The following is a 20,675-nucleotide window of genomic DNA, read 5'->3' as shown; positions in this document are numbered from 1 at the left end:
AGCAACAACAGAAAAACTGTAGCTGGCTGATTGGTATTGTTAGGAGTTCAAAGGGGAGCTGGTCATTTGTTTTCTCCACTGCTGCCCGTCTGTCTGTCTGGATGCTATATGACCGGGTATCAGTGTCAGCTTGCTCCACCTCGTCACCTCCCTCCTGATCTGTCACAGGACGCAGTGCTTGACTTCTTTGATGTGAGGCCTGCTGAGGCAGACAGACCAGAAGCAGATGAGAGGCTAGGAGACGGGATGAAAACACAGCTGCAAGCAGAGACAGCGAGACATGTCAACAGTCTGTGTTTCTGTGACTCCAGCACTTAGAAACTCATTACATGATTCATAGGACTGTCAGAACAATGACAGACACACCTGTCTGACTACATAGTTACTTATGAGATATTAACTATGCAGTCAATGGGAGAGAACTGTGAGCACTTTAAGGTCAGTAAAGTAGCAGGAACACATCAGACTGTGTCCTGTTTACAGCCGTCTTTAGTTTTGGCTTAATGTTTGTATGTTTTATGTTTTGGTTTGTTGTTGTTGTTTTTGGTCAGATTAGAAATTAGAAAAAGATTAGAGGGACAGCTCCGGTTGTGTGGTTTGGAGTCACAAGGCTGAGATGTTTGGCAGATGTGCAGGGGACGGGTAGGGTATATAGTGAAGAAAAGATAAATGTGGAGCTGCCAGGAAGGAGGGGGGGGGGTGGGGGGGAGGAAGACATCAGTGAAGGTTCATGGATGTAGTGGAGGAGGCCATGCAGAGGGCTGATGTGACAGTGGGATAGGGTGGGATGGAGGCAGATGATCCACTGTTGGCGACCCCTCCGAATGAATGGTCACATTATTGCTGTTATGTTTTTCTAATTTTCCGGTATGTCACAGGGCTAATGCAGACAACCAATTTAAAATCACCAGTTAGACTAACCCCACAAAGTACAAGTCTTTGGACTGTGGGAGGAAGCTGGAGTGTTCACAAAGATGGGGAGAACATGCACACTCCACACAGAGGTCATGACCACGTCGCAGATTTGAACAAAGGACTTTCTTGCTGTGAGCTGACAGAATTGTCCACACCACCACTGTGTTGCCCTTTTTTAGGCAATGATGATCATAATGTGAAAATCTGACATGATACCAAGCTAAATCTATAAATGCCAAAATTCTGATTAAACCCATTCAATTTTTTAGCAACAATCTGCAGACAAGATGCAACTTTGCAATATGCATTTCTAAGGGCCACAAGGGTGTTCTAATATTTCAGTGAAGTCACTCATCTTTATTATCTGTTCAAACTTCAGCTGGGCCTGTTTTTTCCCTACTTGTTTCTTTAACAGGTAACATTAGTTTATTCAATGAAAGCATCTTCCTGCTCTCTGAACTTTAAGACCACTGGTCTCTGTTTGCTCACTTTAATCAAAACTTCACTGGTGTTGAGTCAGGTCCCAGCTTATTTTAACAAGATTATTATCTACCCAATTAAAAAATGACACAACAATACAAAATCAACTCTCTTCTTTCCTACTCTTTCCCGACTAATCAAAAGAAAAAAGGAACAACATATATATCTGCATATATGATTTGGAAAACTTTTACAGTAAATAACCTTTGGATTCTTGATCATTTTCGCTCTGACCTTCACAGATCTCGTTCTATGAAACAGCCCTTCTTGGAGTCTCCAGTCCATCTTAATATGAAGTGATGCAGGAAAATATTCTGTTCTGCTGATGTTGGACTCAACATCTGTCTTTGACGATGCTGACCAATCACTGGGTGTGATTGGTCAGAGACTGGGTGTTTGAAATGTTTCTTGTCATATCTGAGCAAACAATTCTTTTCTCTGGCAGGATTTTACAAGGTTTCCGACTGAGTATTCATATTTCACACTAAGAGTCTGAAACCTAAAGGAGAAAGTACCTTAGCAAACAGTGGCCCCGAGTCTCTGGAAGCCTCTGCTTGAGCTTGAGATCCATAGACTCAGAGGGAAAAAAAGGAAAGAACTCTTGGGTAACATTTTGTTTCAGTCTTTTAGCATTTTTGTTTTAAATGTAACTTTTTGATATTTATGGCAAAGTATTTGTCATAAATATGGTAAATAGAGTTTTACTTATTTCTTCTTTTACTTTGGCTCCATGGGGTTTTACATGATCTCATCAGTCTCTGTTTACCTGTTCATGCTTTTTGTCCTGAAACACAGGTGGCAGCATGTTTGTAAGGAGCATCACTACCTGAATAAAATGTTAAACAAACTGAAACAGATAGTAAGTTTTATTGTCTGTCAGTGTTCCTTATCCACGATGAAGGACTTGGTTATCCTTGCTGGCCCCAGTCTCAGACCACTGATGTCTGCTGGGGAACAGTCTCCTGCTGGCCCTGTCTTTGATTGACTCCATTCAGACCCTTTCATCTCTAATGGGCCTGTTTGCTGCTCTGTTATGGAAACAAACACACCTCGACCCACCTTCCCACTCCCATCCTCTCCTCCCCCGCAGTACCAGAGGGAGACTCATGTCCCAACAGAGCTGTTGTTCAGATCTCTATAATAAATATATGAGTCTTCATCATCCCCGGCCAAATCTCCAGTAAACTCATCTTCAGGACCAAGGCTTTGAAGATTCAAACTTCAAATCAAAAACTACAACACAGGTGTAAAGATCATAGGCATCACAACAGAGAATAAAGAGCTTTATGCACACACAGCATACTTACTGAATAATAATTTTGATAGTTTCTTGGAAATTACTGATAAGCCATAACTGATTGTTCTTTATAACAGATAGAGTGCAGCAGAAAATGGCTCATTATATTTCTGCCTCTTGTAGTAAATGGATTCTTCAAGGCTGTGATGACACCTAATAATCACTGAACTCTATTTCTGCCAGTCTCCAGTTGTTCCCCGCCCTGTCTGTAGCACAGTCAACTAAAGTGTCCTTCCCTGTTCCATTGATCCCTATCAACCCCATCAAAGGCTCTGGGAGCTTTGAAGGGACCAGCAGGACTGGTCCTGGTGGATGAGCAGGCACTGCAACTTTTCTTATCAAACGGGGGATGCAGGGCAGCGTGGCTGACAAGTTTTCATTTCTCCCAAAAATCTATGAGCTGGAGCCAGTGTTCCGATGAAGCACACTTGAGACTTTTATGCAATGCTAGTGGGGAACATCCCTGCAACCATGAAATGTAAAAGAGAACAATGTGAGCCCTTTGAAATAAACTCCGTACTGAGTGGTGAAACAAACAACAAAAGTGACTGTCATAGGTTTAAGCCAAAAATACACAAAATAATATTTTTCAAGTCTGTGATAAGGTCTCATTATAGACCAGCAGCACAGGTGGAAATGTTTTAGAAGTGCTTCCCATAACTGCAGATCAGAGGAGTGCAGTGTTCCGCGGGAACTTTAAACACTGTCTGAGACAGTATTGTTTCAGATCAGCCACATTCTCATGAGGTCCACTGTTAATTCACTGGGCATTTCTGCTACATGTGAAATACTTGTGTGACAAAGTGAAGAAACGTGAGTAACTAAATAAATGCATTTTTTTCTTTAAAAGAGAACTTTCACCCCTCATTCCCAATTTTTCCCTGTACATGTTATTATCTAAATCCCAACTAGGATGAGGATTCCATGTGTGTACAACAATTTAATCCAGAGACAGCTGCTGTTACAAATTCTTTGTCATAATGCCTAAAATCATAAAGCCTATCATTAGGTGGCTTATGCTGCTGTGATATCACCGTCACTCATAGAAAAGTTAGAAAAAAGATAAATATATAGATAGAACAAACTACAACTAACAGTGGTTTACATAGTTCTAACATTGTCTTGCTGATCGCCCAAAATTAAGCTTATAGTACAAAAGCATAACTAATAATATGAACAGCTGACCATTTCTTTATCTTGATTAAATAAGTAATTTTACTAGTGGAAACAATGTTTACATAATGAGAAATGATCACTTTTAATGAGTCACTATTAAAAAGATCATTTAAATCTGCAACTAATAATTGATGTGTTGGAATACTTTCATGGTTTTAGTAATTTGTTGTAGTAACAGTAACAATTAATACGTTTTAGTAATTGTTTCAGTGACTTTATCACAAATTGTGTTAAATTGGATATTTAAAGGATGCTTTTTAAAAAAATTCACAGACAAATAGATTCGTAACTGAGAAAGAGTCTGAAACAGAACTGTTGTTCTAGCTTTTTCCTAGTCACAACTCCTGCTGTTCCTACATCCACAGTTTCATTCATTTACATTCACAAATGCATGAACTCATCTGTTCTCACAGCAGCCCAGACTTGTAGTCTCCTCAGTGCAGGACAAAGTCATATCTCCTTTTGGTTCACACATACGGTGTCAGCAGTCACATGTTAACGAGGATTTATGGGAACATAAACTAAACCTGCTCCTCCCCATCTCTCTTTCTGCCTTTTCTTGCTTGCAGTAGCAAAGCTGTAAAGAACTGTGTTTGTATATCATACTTCTCATGGGTCCCTTGTTTTAAAATTTATTTTTTTTGCATAAAATATCCGTTCCTGGAGAAGTGTGCACATGTGGAGAGAGTGGACTTGAGAGAGATAGAGGTGTGAGCAATGACACGGCCTTTGATGTTAAAATGGTATTTAGAGGTTAATGAGGCTGTGAAGGAAATGCCACATATTCGCTTTTTTTGTTGCTGCCTCTTTCACTCACTCACACACACACACACACACACACACACACACACACACACACACACACACACACACACACACACACACACACACACACACACACACACACACACCTCTGTAGCTCATAAAAGGGTTGGATTAAAAAAAAATCTCTATGTAACAATTAGAAAGTAGCAACAAATTTAAGTATACAGGTATGTGGGCACATATATGAATACTTCTCTGTTCCACGAAAGGAAGAAAGGAACGTTGAGGCAATAAATGATGAACGGACTGGTTTTTATATAACGCTTCTCTGCTCAAGCAGTCAAAGAACTTTACACAACATCTCTTATATACAAACATTTTTTACCTTTTTTTTCTGTGTCCCAGCGCTTTCTAACATTCATACCCTTATGCTAGAACATCAAATACTAGTTGGCCTTCTCTACCTCCTGAATTACAGCCACCCAGGAAATACATTTTAAAAGACCAAAAAAAAGAAAAGAAAAGTAAACTAGGGCCCATCAGATCATATGTATTGCAGTGTTGCAGAGAGGTGCAGAGACTGAAGTTGTAGTAGAACGGGCAATATCCTTATAATTCTGTTTAGAACCACAAGATGGTGTAGTGAGTCAGTGTGGCTTCCAATCTGCCACAAGTCCAACATAAGTACTACTACTACTACTACTGATACTACCACTACTACTACTACTACTAATAATAATAATAATGCATTTTATTTAATGGCACCTTTTAAGGCACTCAAGGCACTCATCTTGTAAGCACCCCTTACAACAAATTAAATGCCCAAATCAGACCATGCATAAAATAACAGTTGAAAAAAATGTCAATACTGAGGAGGCTGAGGCCCGTGGTTCATGGTGTCATGGTCACAAATACCTACTTAAAGTAGGTTTAGGTCTTGCCACAGCGGCCATTGTTGTTCCTGCAGCTTGCTGGGCCATCTCAAAGCTTTTCGGCTGAAGTGAATGTCCTGCTGTTCTCTGTGGGATCATGCTTATTATCTACTTCAGCCCTACTGTAATTGTGGATGTGGACCAGTTACCTTTTAAAAGCAGTAATAATGTTTCCAGTTTTCCACCTGTCTTAAATATGCTGTGCTTTCCTTTATGTTCAATTTTATTTTGCCCCTCACCCCCCAACCAGTCATGGCAGAAGACTGCCCCTTCCTGAGCCTGGTTCTGTCGTAGGTTTCTTCCTGTTAAAAGGGAATTTTTCCTTTCCATTGTTGCCTGGTGCTTGCTCTTAGGAGATCACTTGATTTTTTTTTCGGATTTAATTTAATTGACTTGAAATTAAAAACCTAAAAATTCAGGTCATGGGTTCACATAGTAGAGAGCACTACATTTGTTAACTGCACTTTAAAAAAAAAATTGCATTTTTTTTTAGTTCTCCCTACTACAAAAACCACAAATAAAAGCAAGGCAGTTAGCGGCAAATCAAAATAAAGATAAAATATACAAATGTGTGTTTATTTTATATATAAATATAAAATAAACACATTTTTAAAAAATCCACTACTACGCTGTGTATTTACTTCAGTGAACACTTGTATGTTTTTGTGGTAGAAGAATATAAATTGTCCAAATATGTGAGGTTTTTTTTTTTTGGCAGCACGGTGGCACGGTGGTTAGCACTGTTGCGGCACAGCAAGAAGGTCCTGAGTTCAATTCCACCATCAGGCCGGGGTCTTTCTGTGTGGAGTTTGCATGTTCTCCCCGTGTTTGCGTGGGTTCCCTCCGGGTACTCCAGCTTCCTCCCACCGTCCAAAGACATGCAGCTTGTGGGGATAGGTTAATTGGATAAACCAAATTGCCACTAGGTGTGAATGTGCGAGTGAATGTGAGTGTGAATGGTTGTCTGTCCCTGCCTGTTGGCCCTGCGACAGACTGGCGACCTGTCCAGGGTGTACCCCGCCTCTCGCCCTATGACAGCTGGGATAGGCTCCAGCGCCCCCCGCGACCCTGAAAAGGATAAGCGGAAGCGAATGGATGGATGGATGTGAGTTTTTAAATTAGCACTGAAATAATAATACTGTGTACTGTGAAAAAAAAAAGAGACTCAAGTTGTTCAAATGCAAAAACGACTGACGGGGATGATGTAAGGTGAGAGTGAATTTGTAAATTTGTACTGCAACTGTTTGTTTTTCTAGAAAGACAAAGCCAGAGATTAGAGAAGACTGTATAATGTTAATTATTAAAGGAGCGAGAGAGAATAAGCAGAACTTAACCACATGAAAGTGGGTCAGGGTTACATGCAGCAGAAGGTTTAGATTTCTTAATAAATCCAGATCGTTCATCACACAGTGAATATTATTAAAACCCTAAAATTGTTACACTGCTCAGGGCAGTAAAACAGAGGTGGAAAAAATGTCAGGTAGTTGAAGGATGCTGTTTAGAGAAAAGGGTGATTTCCTTTTCTTTATGTTGGTGCAATTCTGAAGTAAAACAGTGAGAAGTTTTCAAAGGTGCAAAAGCATCCAGCAGACTGTTTATTCCATTCTAGTAGTAAAACCCTGTGATGGAGAATCATTTATCTATTCCTGTCTATCATCAGGAAGACTGTCAACTTCACTGAAGAAGCCAGTTATATCAGTGTTCTTAATGTTGAGGAATAACGCTAGAACAACAGATAAGATCGAGAACATTAGAGTTTCTCATTAGAGTTATCAAGACATGATGCAAGGACCCTTGTATAGTATTATAGTATTAGTATTAGTGATAGTGTCCATATGTATATTAATCACCCATCAAAATAACATTTAGGGACAAAGGATAAACTGAGTTCTCAAACTCAGGAGGTTCAGTCAAAGTCCTTATTTAGCTACCCACTGTAGCAAGTACAGTGGGTGGTGCTATTATTATAAATGAGTAATTTCACTGAAGTATTGATCATTTTTATTCCACCCCGGTCTACATAAAAGTCACATTATTTGGATTTTTGCAGAAAGTCTTCACATAAATTGCTCCATAGTGTTGCAGTGGGTTTTGTCTCATTTTAGTTAATATAATGAATGTTGAATTTTTCTTTCCAAAGTATATTGTTTAGATTTTGTGTTAACATACATTTTACATTCAGCTGGTTCTTTCTTTTGCTTTTGAATCTTTGTTTTTTGTATATTTTAAAGCATAGTTTTATTTGTGTGACCTCTCGTGGTTCATTTTCTGTTTTGAATTTGAATGAACCTCACCTGTATCCTTGTGTATCATCGTTTCTTGTGAATTCTTATGCGTCAATTACCTTGTGGTTACATCCAGATGTTTTATACGTTTTTATAGAAACAAATATTGGGACCGTTTCCCCCCCTTGGCCACATCCTTTGTTGGCTTTTTTATAACACACATTCACATTCATTCCAATAGTTTCAGCAGTCTCTCTCCAGGAATTTGCTGATATCTGTGAGTCCTTATTTTGAGACAAATCTTTATATTGAGATGGTGATTATTGTATACTCTCGCTAATCCGTTCCAAAGGTTTTGTGAAAAACTAGCAGGAAATGATGAAAAGTGCAGTTACAATACAAGGGAGGTCCATATCAGGTTAAGGCAGGGGTGGGGAACTCCAGGCCTCGAGGGCCGGTGTTATCCAAAATAACAGATGATTCAAATGGCTAAATTACCTCCACAGCATTTCTTGTAGTTCTGCAGAGGCCTGGTAATGAACTAATCATTTGATTCAGTTGTGTTGACCCACGGTGATATCTAAAACCCGCAGGACACTGGCCCTCGAGGCCTGGAGTTGCCCACCCCTGGGTTAGGGTGTAGGTTACAGAGTACCTGTGTAAAGAGGTTCCACAACACACTTACTGTGGGTGACATTACCTTGGTTTGCAAGAACACTGAGAAAGTTTGGAGTAACTTTTGACCGGGATATGACTTTCAGCATGCTCATTAAACAAATACCCAGGATTTCCTTCTTTAAGTGGAATTTTTTTTTTTTAATGAGAAACATCCTGCCTCAGTGTGATGCTGAAAATCTGGTTCTTAGATTTAAAACAACGTATTTTTTTTATTGCAGGCCTCTAAAAAATACAGGCTTAATTGTCGTTCCGGGAGTTTCAAAAAGTAGAAATAGAAACAAAGCCTGCTGTCAAACCCTTCTCCACTCCCATCTCATCCACTATCCAGAAAGAGCTCTGTTAGCTCCTCTTTAAGCCAACCTTCTTATGATTCCTCACAAACATGTGGTTTCAAACAGCAGGTGGGTGGGACTTTCCTGCTCACAGTTAGAGATATGTTTCTGAGATTACAATACTGGAGATAACCGTTGTCAGTGACATCTGGAACAGCTTCCCATAGTGTGAGAGGCAGGGTACAACCTGGACAGACCACAAGTATGTCGCACAGAGAAACAGGCAACCTTTCGCGCCTATGGGTGATTTAGAATCACCAATTAACCAAACCCCACTAAGCGCACGTCAGGACCTTTTTGCTGTGAGGCAACAGTGCTAATCAAACGTTTCGAACAGAGTTGGAATTTCTTTACCTGAATGATTGAAAATGCATCAAGACATATTTATCATGAGAAGCATTACTGCAACAGTATATATCAGAAAATAAAAACAAGCAGGTCTTCCTGAACCTTTTATATCTATCAGTAGTGCACAATGTATTGCACATCTTTAGTGTGGTTGAACAGAAGAAGAACTGATATGGAAACACTCCAACGCAAATGTTTAATTCACATGCGAGATCTCACACTGTATATTCTCAGAACAGCTGAGTAGGTTTCTTTTCAGCTATATGTACAGATAAGGTGATAAGGATGCTGCTGAATGTAGGTCATCGTGACACAGGTGTGGATGTGGTGAAATAAACCTAACAGCCATTTTGTCTTTACATAAAACATAACAGTTTTCAATCCTCTGAGTAAGGTTTATGTGAGCGGCACAAAAATACAAGCTGTGTGATAAAATGCAGCATTATTGCATATCGTTATTATTATTATTGTTATTGCCCCCCCCCCCAAAAAGTCCAGGGAGGTAGCCAATAAGATCAGCTGTTAGCATTGATTAGGCCCCTATTGCCCTGTTGTAAAAGCTTCTTCACCCTGCTGCCATGTGGCAAGAGGTACCGGAGCATTTGGGCCCTCACTGCCAGACTGCAAAAAAGTTTCCTCCCCCAAGCCGTCAGACTCCTAAAAAAATCAGTGACTGGACTGACACACACACACACACACACACACACACACACACACACATACGTTTATACATGTCACTACCTCAAGCATTTATCTGTACAGTGTCATGTACACACAGACTTTCATACATCAAGGTTTTTTTGCACAACCTACTGTCATTGTTGCACCTTTCTATTGCACTGTTGTGTCTGCAATGTGTTGTATCTGGTGTTGCACGTTATGTAGTCCTGTGTTGATTGTGCCTTATAAGTTATATGTAGCAGCATAGTGTTGGAGGCGCACTGTCTCGTTTCACTGTGTACTGTACCACTGCACATGGTTGAAATAACTATAAAGCCACTTGATGGCTCCTGCACTCATAAAATCTATAAAATTCTATAATCATATGTTCCTTATCGCATATCAGTTGTTTGTGTGCGTTTTGTGGCCCAAAAATTCATAAATTATATGTAAATAGGAAGTCTGTAAAATTTCTGAAATTACACTGTGACTGGAAGCAAGGTTTGTTTTCACTCTTTCAGTTATAAATTTCACATTTATTAAAAAAACTAAACAGGCTCAGTTCTGGTCAGTGGATTTCATTAATAAATAAAATTCTGTATTCATGTAATAAGAAGATTTCAGTCAGCTGAGTGGGTGTCATCGTTGAGTTCAATCATATAATATTTCTTTAGTAGTTACACAGCAACTCCATGCCATGAGGCCGCCCTTCCAACAGACGCATTTATTCTGCCCTCCAGCTCTTGCTTGCATGCAGTGTAGCAGCTGATCAGGCCACTTCAAGCATTTCTCTCTGATGGAGGGATGTACTCCAGACCAAGATAAGCAAATATCTCCTCCTCTGATGTAGCTCTCAGATATTTATTCTGTACAAAAGGAAAACAAGTATGATTCCATCACGCCATCTTCATTTAATTAAGCTGAAATATGGCAGGTATAATATGCACTTAAAGGAAGAAGTAGAAGTAGTTGGCATGGGAAAAAAAGGGGGGGGGGGGCGCTATTCTTTTCTCAAGGGTTCACATGAGAAACTGGAAGTGTAGTGAAGGGTTAATGCGTTTAAGAGAAAAGAGAAAATTAATACTGAACAGAACTGAGTCCCACTTATTGTTGTGGCCCTCCACAACAGACCCAATCACTCACGCAGCCACTTTTAACTTAAAAGACTTTCCTGTTAGAAGCAAAATATCTGTTGCTTCTAACAGTTTGTGGAGTGATTTCTGTGTAAAGAGCATGGGACAAACTTCCTGCTGAAATCCAAATGTGTTTCTTAGTGCTCAGAGTACTGCCTTGCCTCAACAGTACCTCAAGAGCACTTCTGCTCCCGGCTTCAACAGTGAGCAAAACTAATAAAGTATATCTTAAAAATAGACTCTCTAATCGCTAACACTACAAAAAAAAGGCTTTATTTTTCTTTTTTCGATTTACCTGTGTATTATCAAATAGGGCGTGACTGCTCAGAGACATGTTCTTCTCGTGCCCAGCCCAACGTCGCAGCTCCCTCTCAAACAACTGCACAGACAGAAGGAACATTAAACAATATAACATAGAAAAGCAGGGAAAAAGAAGGAGGCAATAGATTTTTGAAAGAGGACAAAGGTCAGGCGTGAGCGATCACCTTGGATCCGGTCCAGCCCAGCACAGCAAAAGCAAATTGACTGATCGGAGAGACCACCAGGTCCACCCTCACAGCTCTCCATATTTTGTGTGATGCAGCTTCCATCTGGTAATTCTTACTGAGCTCACATAATTGTTGATCTGTGTCCGCCTGCATGTGAGGTCTGAGAACATCCTTGGTTTTCAGATCATTTTGCTCCTCTGGCTGCGTGCTTTCTTGTTCCTTCCCTTTGGTCAGTTTAAAGATGGAGAAACACCTTTCAAAGCGGTCCATGTTGGAGGCAGGCCGAGCAGGGCCATCCTTCGACTCCAGGTATGAGTTTCTGGTAGTTTTCTGGTACAACAGAAATCCCTGAATAGACAACAACCAGTTCAGATCAGAAACATATGTCATATAGAGTTGTGAGGAAAGTTTATATGAACTCATCATGGACCTGAATTCACTGCAATTTAGAGCTTTCAATTACTGCTTTGAAATATTCTTTTTCCAGGGTGAATGATTGCATAGCATGCATTGGATGCACAAGTTTAAATGCATTTTGAATTTTCTAAAATCCAGAGGGACAAAAATTACATATACAGACTCAATATATACACACATACAGTCACTTAAAGCTTTAAATAAGTGGTGCTGAAGGTTATACAATTTCTTTTCATGACTTAACTACAACTGATACTTTCTCTTTGGAAGCATAAAAAAGTTCTTGTTTAACAGTATTCATTGGACTGAAAACAGTGAGAACAACCTGAAAGTAATATAAACTCTGAATGGAGAGTGTAGATTTCCACAGATTGTGAAGGTCTTTTAGAGCCATTTCTGAATAATGGCAGATTCCAAGGTCATCAGTTCAAACAACTGTATGCAAGTACAAATTTTCAGGCGTGTCACCACTTTTCCAAGATCTGGAAAAGAGCCAAACTGTCACCCTGAGATGGGAGGAAACTGTTTAGGATGATTAGGAGCAATCCAGAAACCACTAAGGCTCAAGCCTGTCATTCACTGGAAACAGCTGACCTCTGACCTTGGGTTCAAGGTCACCAGGATTCTAACATGTCCCAGATATTTAGCAGATGCACCTTTAACATCAATTTGATACTCATATGTCTCATTATCAAGTTATCACATTCAGACTTGGGTGTGTACGCCGCCTGCACACCAGGGTGACAACAATATCCCAACAGCCCTTTACCACTGAGAAGTAAAAATCTGAATCAGAATAGTTTAACCCCAGAGGAAACTGTGTTGATTTGTTTCAAAGGATTTAATAAATATCAATTGTCTCAAAAGTTACCTGTGATTCCAACCAGGCGACCACTTTAGGCATCAGTCCCACCTCTTTGCCTTCCTCTGGGTGCGTTATCAGAAAGTCAACATCGTGGCCCGTCAGCTTCCCTCTGTGAAAATACCACAGTTCATATTTCTATTAAATTGCAGAGGGCAAGTTTAAAATTTGATTTGGTTCAAGAAGTGTTTACTTGTTGCTCATGTAAAATTTTCTTTAAACCGCATGTATAAACAATAATTTTGACAATATAGAGCTCATTGAGATATTTTAGGCTGTGAAGATTTTGAATGTGCTATCAGATGTACTGTGTGCGAATATTTGTGCTTTCACCTCCTGAATCCTCCGGTCAGAGCAACTTGTGATCCTGTTAGCACAGAATCGACAGCTTTCTGCACAATCTCCCCGATGGCATCTGCTTCTGCTTTAGTGACCGGCTCGTTGAGGTCATCGTAGTGCTCAAGACCTTGATGATGAGAGTGTATTTATTATTTTTTAACAATTTTATTTTATATAGGACACGAGGAAAGGCGAATTACCAAGCAACCAAGTGAACACATTATTTTTTTTAATGCTACACAATGTCATTAAAAAGTATTTCCCAACTTCCACACTTTCTCAGATATCTTTTTTTCATATTTATCATTAACAGGTGATTGCGACTGTCAAAAATCTTTAATATTAGACCCATCTCATTTTGTCAATTTTGATGATCCCCAAGACTTTTAAGGCAATATTATGTGGACTGATGAGCTGAACTGTTTGGGGGTTTTCATAAAAAGATCAGTCAAACATGGAGGTGATAGTGTGACGGTATGGGGCTGCTTTGCTTCTCCAGGACCTGGACTGACCAAAATTGATGGAACATGAATTCTGCTCTCTACCAGAAAACCCTTAAAGATAATTATGACAGCAAGTCTGTGAACTCTAAGCATGCTGCAGTGCCTTCAATCCAACTATTGTGTAAATTGCTACCAGATTTTTTTTTTTTTTTTTTTAAATCATGCAAAGAATTGCTTTTTGTTTTAAGATTAATGTTTAATTTGTTTCTCACCTCTCCTCCAGATTGCACCAAGCCTCCAGCTGGCCAGACAGGAACTTCCAAACAAGTCTGGCTCTTTTTGGCCTCCTTTTATGGTAAAGTTCCTGGGAGGGAATGTGCCAGGTGTAGTGTGAAGTGGGGGTGGGGTTTCATGAGGTTAAAGAATCTGTTGATGTTGAACGTTTACAGAGTTGGGGAATTTTCTAAATATATTTGTGTTAATGTTCTCACTGTTAACTTATCATCATTATATTTGAATGACAGATTGAGCATCGTTATTAATTTGTTTAATTCTTAATTGCTATTTAATTCAAGGAGTGGGAGGAGCCACTGGTTATTTAGTCGTGTGCCGAGTCACGATGGAGAGTGGACCATAGTGGCTTACATCAGGGGCCGTCGTTACAGTAGTTTAGCCCACTGCAGAGTTGTTTCTATTTAGATTAGGATCATATTTCAGGTGTTATTTGTTTCTCAGTAAAGTCTTTCTAGTTTGAGTTTTTATTTAGTTGGCTGTACTGTATTTGTGACACATTAGATCACAGATGTGAAAGAAAGAATAAAAAGACTGGACTGTCAGCTTTCAGAACAACATATTGCTGCCTCCACCACTCGGTCAACCCTCGGAAGAATGTCTAGCCACACATAGTGTCATGCCCTGCAGCTCAAGGTCAGTTGGGTTATGCAGCTGGATAAAAAAATTTTAAAAAAGGAGTGTCCTAGTCAAAGTCTGGACTCAAGTCAGATTGAGAAATTCTGGCTTGACCTTAAGACAGGCCGCACATGCTTGCAAACCCTCCAATGAGGCTAAATAGTTTTTTTATTTTGAAAAGACATGTGATGACTTTTTTAAGGCCCATTCAAAAGAGAGACAGACACACAAAGACACAAGAACTCACCTGACATGCTTTAACTTGGACACCAGTTAAAGAGGAGACAGCATACATACGCCTGCTCTGATCATTATAGTAAGAAAATCATCTTCATTCAAGAATGCCAAGAAAAACAAAGCTAACAAACCTGATTTTTGTGCTCGATTAAGTGTTTGTCCTGAATGTCGTAACTGCTCAAGGTTGTATATTCCCTCTCTAATCCATCGGTCAGCAGTTTTGGCTCCAACTCCAAAGATACCAGTCAAAATCTGAAATACATTTATTTAAAAACATTAAGGACAACAGTACATTTGTACCACTTTGGCGCAGGGCCTAAATCGCCCTCCACCTATGTGTTTGCACATGACCCATAGCACACTGATGAGCTAAACACAGTTTTATAGTAAACGTTATTCTTATTTACAGCCCCTCCAAAGAACAACAGAAGGCTCTGTCACCATCTTGCACGTAAGAGATTCAAAGTTTACATGGTTTCAGGACATACTTATGGTGTGTGTCATGTCATTGCTAACTCCTGATCATAGAACAGTGATAAGAGCAGGAAAGTTTAGAGCAAATCAGTATTTCCTAGATTTGAGTTGCTTGATACAAAATCTTTAAATAGTGGATAACATGTTGTGTTACAGGTTGCATAAATAAAACTAAGAATGTTAGTCATTAGATAGATTTTTGCTTGCGATTACAAGCCAAATTCATGATTTGTGTACATTAAGCAAAACTGTACAGTGAAAGCAGTAAAACAGTTGATATCGTTTCATTAGAAAATGAAATAACTATATTTTCCTTCAAAGTGGGGTCTATTAAGCTTTTCCTTTTCTGTCATAAAAGCATACAATTACAGTAACAAATTCCATAATATTGTCATCTCAAGCACACAGCTCTGGCTATGAGCACTGCTGAAGCCCCATCCTCCTGCTGTTCAAACCTTCTTTGTGAGGGACAGCCAATAAGAAGAAAGTTGGTCTACAGGAGATAAAACTGGGGTTTTTTTGGCAGAGAATCAAGTATAAAACATTCAATGATAAGTGAGAAATCTGAATTATTCAAAGCTACTCCGGTAAAGCAAGAAAAAAAAACCCCCAAACAAACAGGTTTGCAGCAAAGCAACTGCCGATGCCTGTCTCAGCAAGCAAAGCCCCCAGCATCCAACATCAGCATGGCAGGGATGAAGGCACTTATATTGCTTAGTTATGACAACAGCATTATCATCCTTCCAGTAGAAAAGGGTGCATGCATGGTTTTGCTGAACCAGAAAGACTATCATAAGAAACTTATGAGCCTCTGAAACAAGACCCAGGAAGTGGTTACAGGAAGAGGGTGATAGACTGTCTGAAGCGGTTAGAACAAGAGAATGCTTTTGACCAGACATCATACCACAGGTTGCCAAGGGCAAGCTATGCAGTCTGTATGGTTTACTGAAGATACTAAACAGGATATACATTTAAGATCAATTGTCTGTATGATCAACTCGGTCACTTGTAACATCTCAAATTTTCTGGTCTCAATCCTCAACCCATTGGTAGGCAGATCACCGGGTAGGATATGAAAAATGACAGGTTAGCCTTCTTAGACTGTAAGATTTCCATCAGTAATGGGGGACATTTAAAAGTTGATGTGTATCATAAACCAACGCAAACAGATCAGTATTTAAGCTTTGACTCTCATCATCAACTGGAGCACCAACGAGGTGCTCCAGTTGATGATGTTATTATTAGTAGTATTATTAGTATTAGTATTATTATTACAGGACGCTAAAACACAGAGCGAACGCCATCACCACAGACAAGCGGCCAGGGAAGCAGAAGAACATCATACCAAGAAAGCCCTGATTAAATGTGGTTAGCCCAGCTGGACATTTGTCAAAGCTGGAATGTTGTCTAAAGAAAGCTCCTGCCTGCGCCAGAAACTGGTCCACCCCAAGGATTGGGTCCCCCGACACAAACAGAGTAAAATAGTCTACACTGTTAAGTGCCAGAAAGGTTTGCCATGATTCTGAGAAACCAAACAACTTCTGGCTAAGCAGATGACACAAACAGAAGAGCTAACTCGTCAGGCCAGGACTCTGCAGTCTATTCACACCTACAGACCAGTGGACATTGTTTCAATGATGAGGATGTACACATCTTGGACAGGGAGGAATGCTGGTTTGAGCGGGGAGTCAAGGAGGCCATTTACGTGAAAAGGGAAGAACCATCTCTGAATCGAGGAGGGGGGCTAAGGGTTATTCAAACTGTCATGACCTGTCATGGTCATGACAGTTTGAATAATAATTATCAAGAGAGCCCATTGTTTGCCAGTGGTGCTAGTTTCAGGTACTGTGCAAATGTATTGTTTGTAAGGTTGACTTTTTGAGTCAATTGGATGAGTCCGAATGAACAGAAACAACCATTTGGGAGCTTGAGTTAAAAAGTATTAAGTTAGAAAGGAGAAGAATAATTTTATTTCCTAGTGATAGCTAAGTTGGACCTATTCCCTTTAGATTTTTAACAGCTGCTTTTGAACAAGGGGACACACCTGCAGCAGATTTTAAAATGCCTGAGATACCTTTAGTGCTTTGTACCGCTTTGACTGCTTGGTGGATTCAACCTCACTTGACACTCCATTCTCCAAAACATCCTGCAAGACCAGAGAATTTAAATGAATTTAAACTACATCTTGTTAGGGGGTGAACATGGAATGCTAAAAATTTTCACTTACTTTTATAACTCTAAGCGAGTGTTCTCCAAGACAAGGCAGACCCCTGAGCTGTGACATGCTTATCACCTGTGTGGGGAGCGCCTTCATCAAGGCAGCAGCTCGTCGAAAGGCAACGCCTCGTCCGTCCTCATTATTGAGCTCAGCGTTTTCAGCTAAAAGCGACAAGGCATCCTGAGGCAGAAAATGCAGTTCTGACATATGTGTTAGCTAACATGGCACCTAAAATCAGACTTCTGTGTTTGCTTGGGGTGGGGGGTAGAGGGCTTACAGTCAAGTTGCTGTTATGGTTGTCCAGAGTGGTTCGTCTCTGACAGGCATAGCTGGATACTGAGAACAAAGCAACCTCTGCTTCACTGATCTGCTGCTCCTGGAAGACAAACATAAGGACTTAAAGTCTTCAGTATAACCTGAAACCAATGCCTATTTGGTTTAAAATACATGTTGGTTAACTTAAAGCTAGCTTTGGAATGGATAGAGCAGGAATGATTACAGCAGGGTGATGTTAAACTTTTGCAAAAGCCGAACCTCAAATCTGTGGTATGTGCTAGGCTTCATGTCAGGAAAAGCCAGCTTCATGTTTAAACCAAGCCTAAAATGTCAAACTCTTACCAAAAATACATTTTAGGATTATACCAAAAACTCATTGGCTAATAAACCAAATTATCAAACCAAATTGGTGAGGGACATTTAACCAAGTATAGGGTTTTCTGACAGACCATTTTCTTGCTCCATTATTCACTGTGGTCTGAGAGTAAAAATTCTTTGTGGTTCCGAGCTATTGTTCCCATTGCGCTCCCAGAACACTCACAACTTTGGAAATTCTCACCTTGACCTGAGCCTCCCCTGGCTGAGGCCTACAGAGTTTCTCAAACATGCACACTTGCCCAATTTCTTCTTACCATCATACGTGGAAGAAACAAAAATGAGTGAGTGCATCAGAGACATACAAAGTTAAGAGGCTTGTACTCTGTTGGGAAACGCAATTACCTGCCTGCACTGCTAAACCAGAAAGCATTGCAATTTCTGACTGAGGAAACTTACAACAGTTTCTGAGGAGGAAACCAGGGAAGTCCCCAGGAGTGACAAAGAAAGCAAGAAAAGCAAGAAACAGTTGATTCAATTTTCCTTCAATTCAATTCAGTTTTATTTAGCATCACAACAGTAGTTGCCTCGAGTTAGTGAATGAGTAAAAGAGAATGCCAGATGATAGGCATAAGTGGAGGACAAGAAAAAACACATCTGTCAGTCTGAGACGGGAAACTCGCTACAGTTATTTTTTAACAAATAAGTGTAATAGTAAACTTCAATGCAGATGGAAGCCTTTTTAATGAATGCGGTTTATTAAAAGTAGCTTTGTCAGGAGTGGTCACTAGATGTACCAGTTTCTGCTCATTTTGAATTTGATGGCAGCAACATATGTCAAAAAAAATTTGGACAGGGCTGTGTTAACCTCTTCCAGCAAAAGACCAGCCGATGGACTTTTGTAAGAGGAGTGTTGTTGTATTGTTGTGTGACATAGGATTCTACCGACTCAACAGTCTCAGGTTTTAGATTCGTTTCATGTGAAAATGTTTTCAACCGGTGAAAGGTCTTGACTGCAGGCAGATCAGTTCATAGCCATGCTGCTGTAACTGATGCAGTATGTTGTTTAGCAGTCGAATGTGAACTATGCAAGGCCTTCACTGAAAGTAATTTTACCATCTCACTGCTTTTTGTCCTGACATAAAAAATAGATGTGAGCCTTTCTAAATTCTAATTATAACTTACCATCTTCTAGGAGTTCACTCAGCTAATGATGAAAAACTTAATAGACCTCATAGTTACTGATCACAGATCAATGAAACAAAAAGTCATTTTTGGCAATTTAGTGTCAATAGACAAATAAAGCTGTATAAAGACTGATGGTGTCAGTGTGCAATTACTCCCTAATGGCAAGTAAAAGCATTTTACGCATGATATGTGATTTGTCACTTTATCATCAGAGAGTTGCTCTATAGGTTACTATTACTATAAACTGCTTGTATTTATTTAGTACATATTTACATTCAGTGAAAACACCTATTACTACAAAACAAAGCCTCAGATTTTCGGTTTTGATATCATGGATGTGTAAAATGAAAATGTACCTGTAGTTTATGTCTATGTGTTATCTCCACAGGATGACCAGCACGCATGCTCTCTGTGTACCAGCTGACGTCCAGGAGGTGAACTCTAAGGCTCTGACCCCTTCCCTGAGACTCTAGCCACGTCCTGACCTCAGTGCCACAGTTATTCTCAGAAATAACATGTGTGACGCTTTCACTGTGGAGAAACAGCAGATTAAAAGTAGAATGACTCATACACTTTGGATTCTGTGAAGGAGGGTTTGAAGACAGAGTTACCTTAATACATTTCATTTTAGGCTTCCGCGAAACCTACATTTTCCAAGTTATACTTGCTTTCCCGTGACATTTGTATCAGTGGATTTGTGACACTTCTCACCTGAACACGTCCGCCACCTGAAAGCCTTTATTTCGTCCGAGTTGAGAGAGGAAAAATCTTCGGCTGGCTCCCATTTTTCTTTCCAACAGGAACAAAACAACTTGAGAGAACTTGTTTGGTACCTTATGTCCACTGCTGTCACTCACAGTATTCCCAGCATCCGAGGGGAGAGTTTTTCTTCGTTTTAGTGGCACCATGGTACACAACAAAACTATTTAATAGAACTCACTGGGTAGTTTGACACCAGGTCCGGTTCACTTTAGTCACAAGTTCATGACGTTTGTTCTCCTAGCTTGTCTTTTTCTTTAACTATTTTTGATAAAATTACAATTTCTAAACATACGACACTGTAACCTACATGAATGAACCTGACTCACTGGGTGAGGTTTAAGCTGTGAGGTAGGTTTGTGGGGAAAGATCCCCAATTTCAGTAACAAACGTGAATGACTGCGACCGGATGCAGCTGTGTAGCTGCTGCACCGGTGTCTCGTCACTCCTCCTGTGCACTACCAAAATAATTCCGACTGGAAATGATCGGAAGGTTTTATTTTATTTATAAGACCTCCACGTCAATTATTATTATTATTATTATTATTATTATTATTATTATTATTACTTGGTTACGCAGTGTGTATCCATCTCACCCTATCTGTTCTATATAGAACAGATACTACATCCATAAACCTTAGTGGTGTACGATACTAAAAAATTTGGTATCAGTCCAGTATCAAGTAAGTACAGGTACAGCATTGTTGATACTTACCGGCGCTTTTAACGCATAAAGGCTGTTTATATAGGAGACATCAGTTTGATATGATTTATGAAGTGAGTCTTCAACAATTTGCAACTTCTGAATC

The 20,675-nt window shown here is 39.8% G+C and overlaps 1 protein-coding gene across 2 annotated transcripts; it reads right to left on the bottom strand.

Annotated features, from left to right (window-relative positions):
• Positions 1-9,612: 9,612 nt before the first annotated feature.
• Positions 9,613-20,353, bottom strand: polm (polymerase (DNA directed), mu). 2 transcript variants are annotated; one of them, XM_026172815.1, is made up of 12 exons: positions 20,048-20,352; positions 19,819-19,896; positions 19,464-19,638; positions 17,606-17,704; positions 17,338-17,508; positions 17,185-17,256; positions 14,768-14,888; positions 13,042-13,174; positions 12,718-12,820; positions 11,427-11,777; positions 11,237-11,320; positions 9,613-10,674 (listed from the first exon to the last, which is right to left on the bottom strand). In XM_026172815.1, exons 2-12 carry the CDS (start codon positions 19,890-19,892, stop codon positions 10,588-10,590), a joined length of 1,470 nt encoding a protein of 489 aa, XP_026028600.1. In that variant the 5' UTR covers positions 19,893-19,896; positions 20,048-20,352; the 3' UTR covers positions 9,613-10,587. The 2 variants fall into 2 exon arrangements, with proteins under 2 accessions (XP_026028600.1, XP_026028599.1); XM_026172814.1 differs by having other exon boundaries at positions 19,819-20,353.
• Between the last annotated feature and the right edge of the window lie 322 nt (positions 20,354-20,675).

This window comes from Astatotilapia calliptera, chromosome 7 (assembly GCF_900246225.1).
Source record: "Astatotilapia calliptera chromosome 7, fAstCal1.2, whole genome shotgun sequence".
Classification (NCBI taxonomy): Eukaryota; Metazoa; Chordata; class Actinopteri; order Cichliformes; family Cichlidae; genus Astatotilapia; species Astatotilapia calliptera.
This window is presented reverse-complemented; position numbering and strand designations above follow the sequence as displayed.

Bases quoted from the DNA above. Each gene is read 5' to 3' on its own strand.
- polm (XM_026172814.1), bottom strand. From the start codon at position 20,015: ATGGTGCCACTAAAACGAAGAAAAACTCTCCCCTCGGATGCTGGGAAT. The intron at 17,257-17,337 runs GTAAGTGAAAAT...CTGGTCTTGCAG, and splicing joins ACTCGCTTAGAGTTATAAAA to GATGTTTTGGAGAATGGAGT. The intron at 12,821-13,041 runs GTGAAAGCACAA...GTATTTTCACAG, and splicing joins CTGACCGGAGGATTCAGGAG to AGGGAAGCTGACGGGCCACG.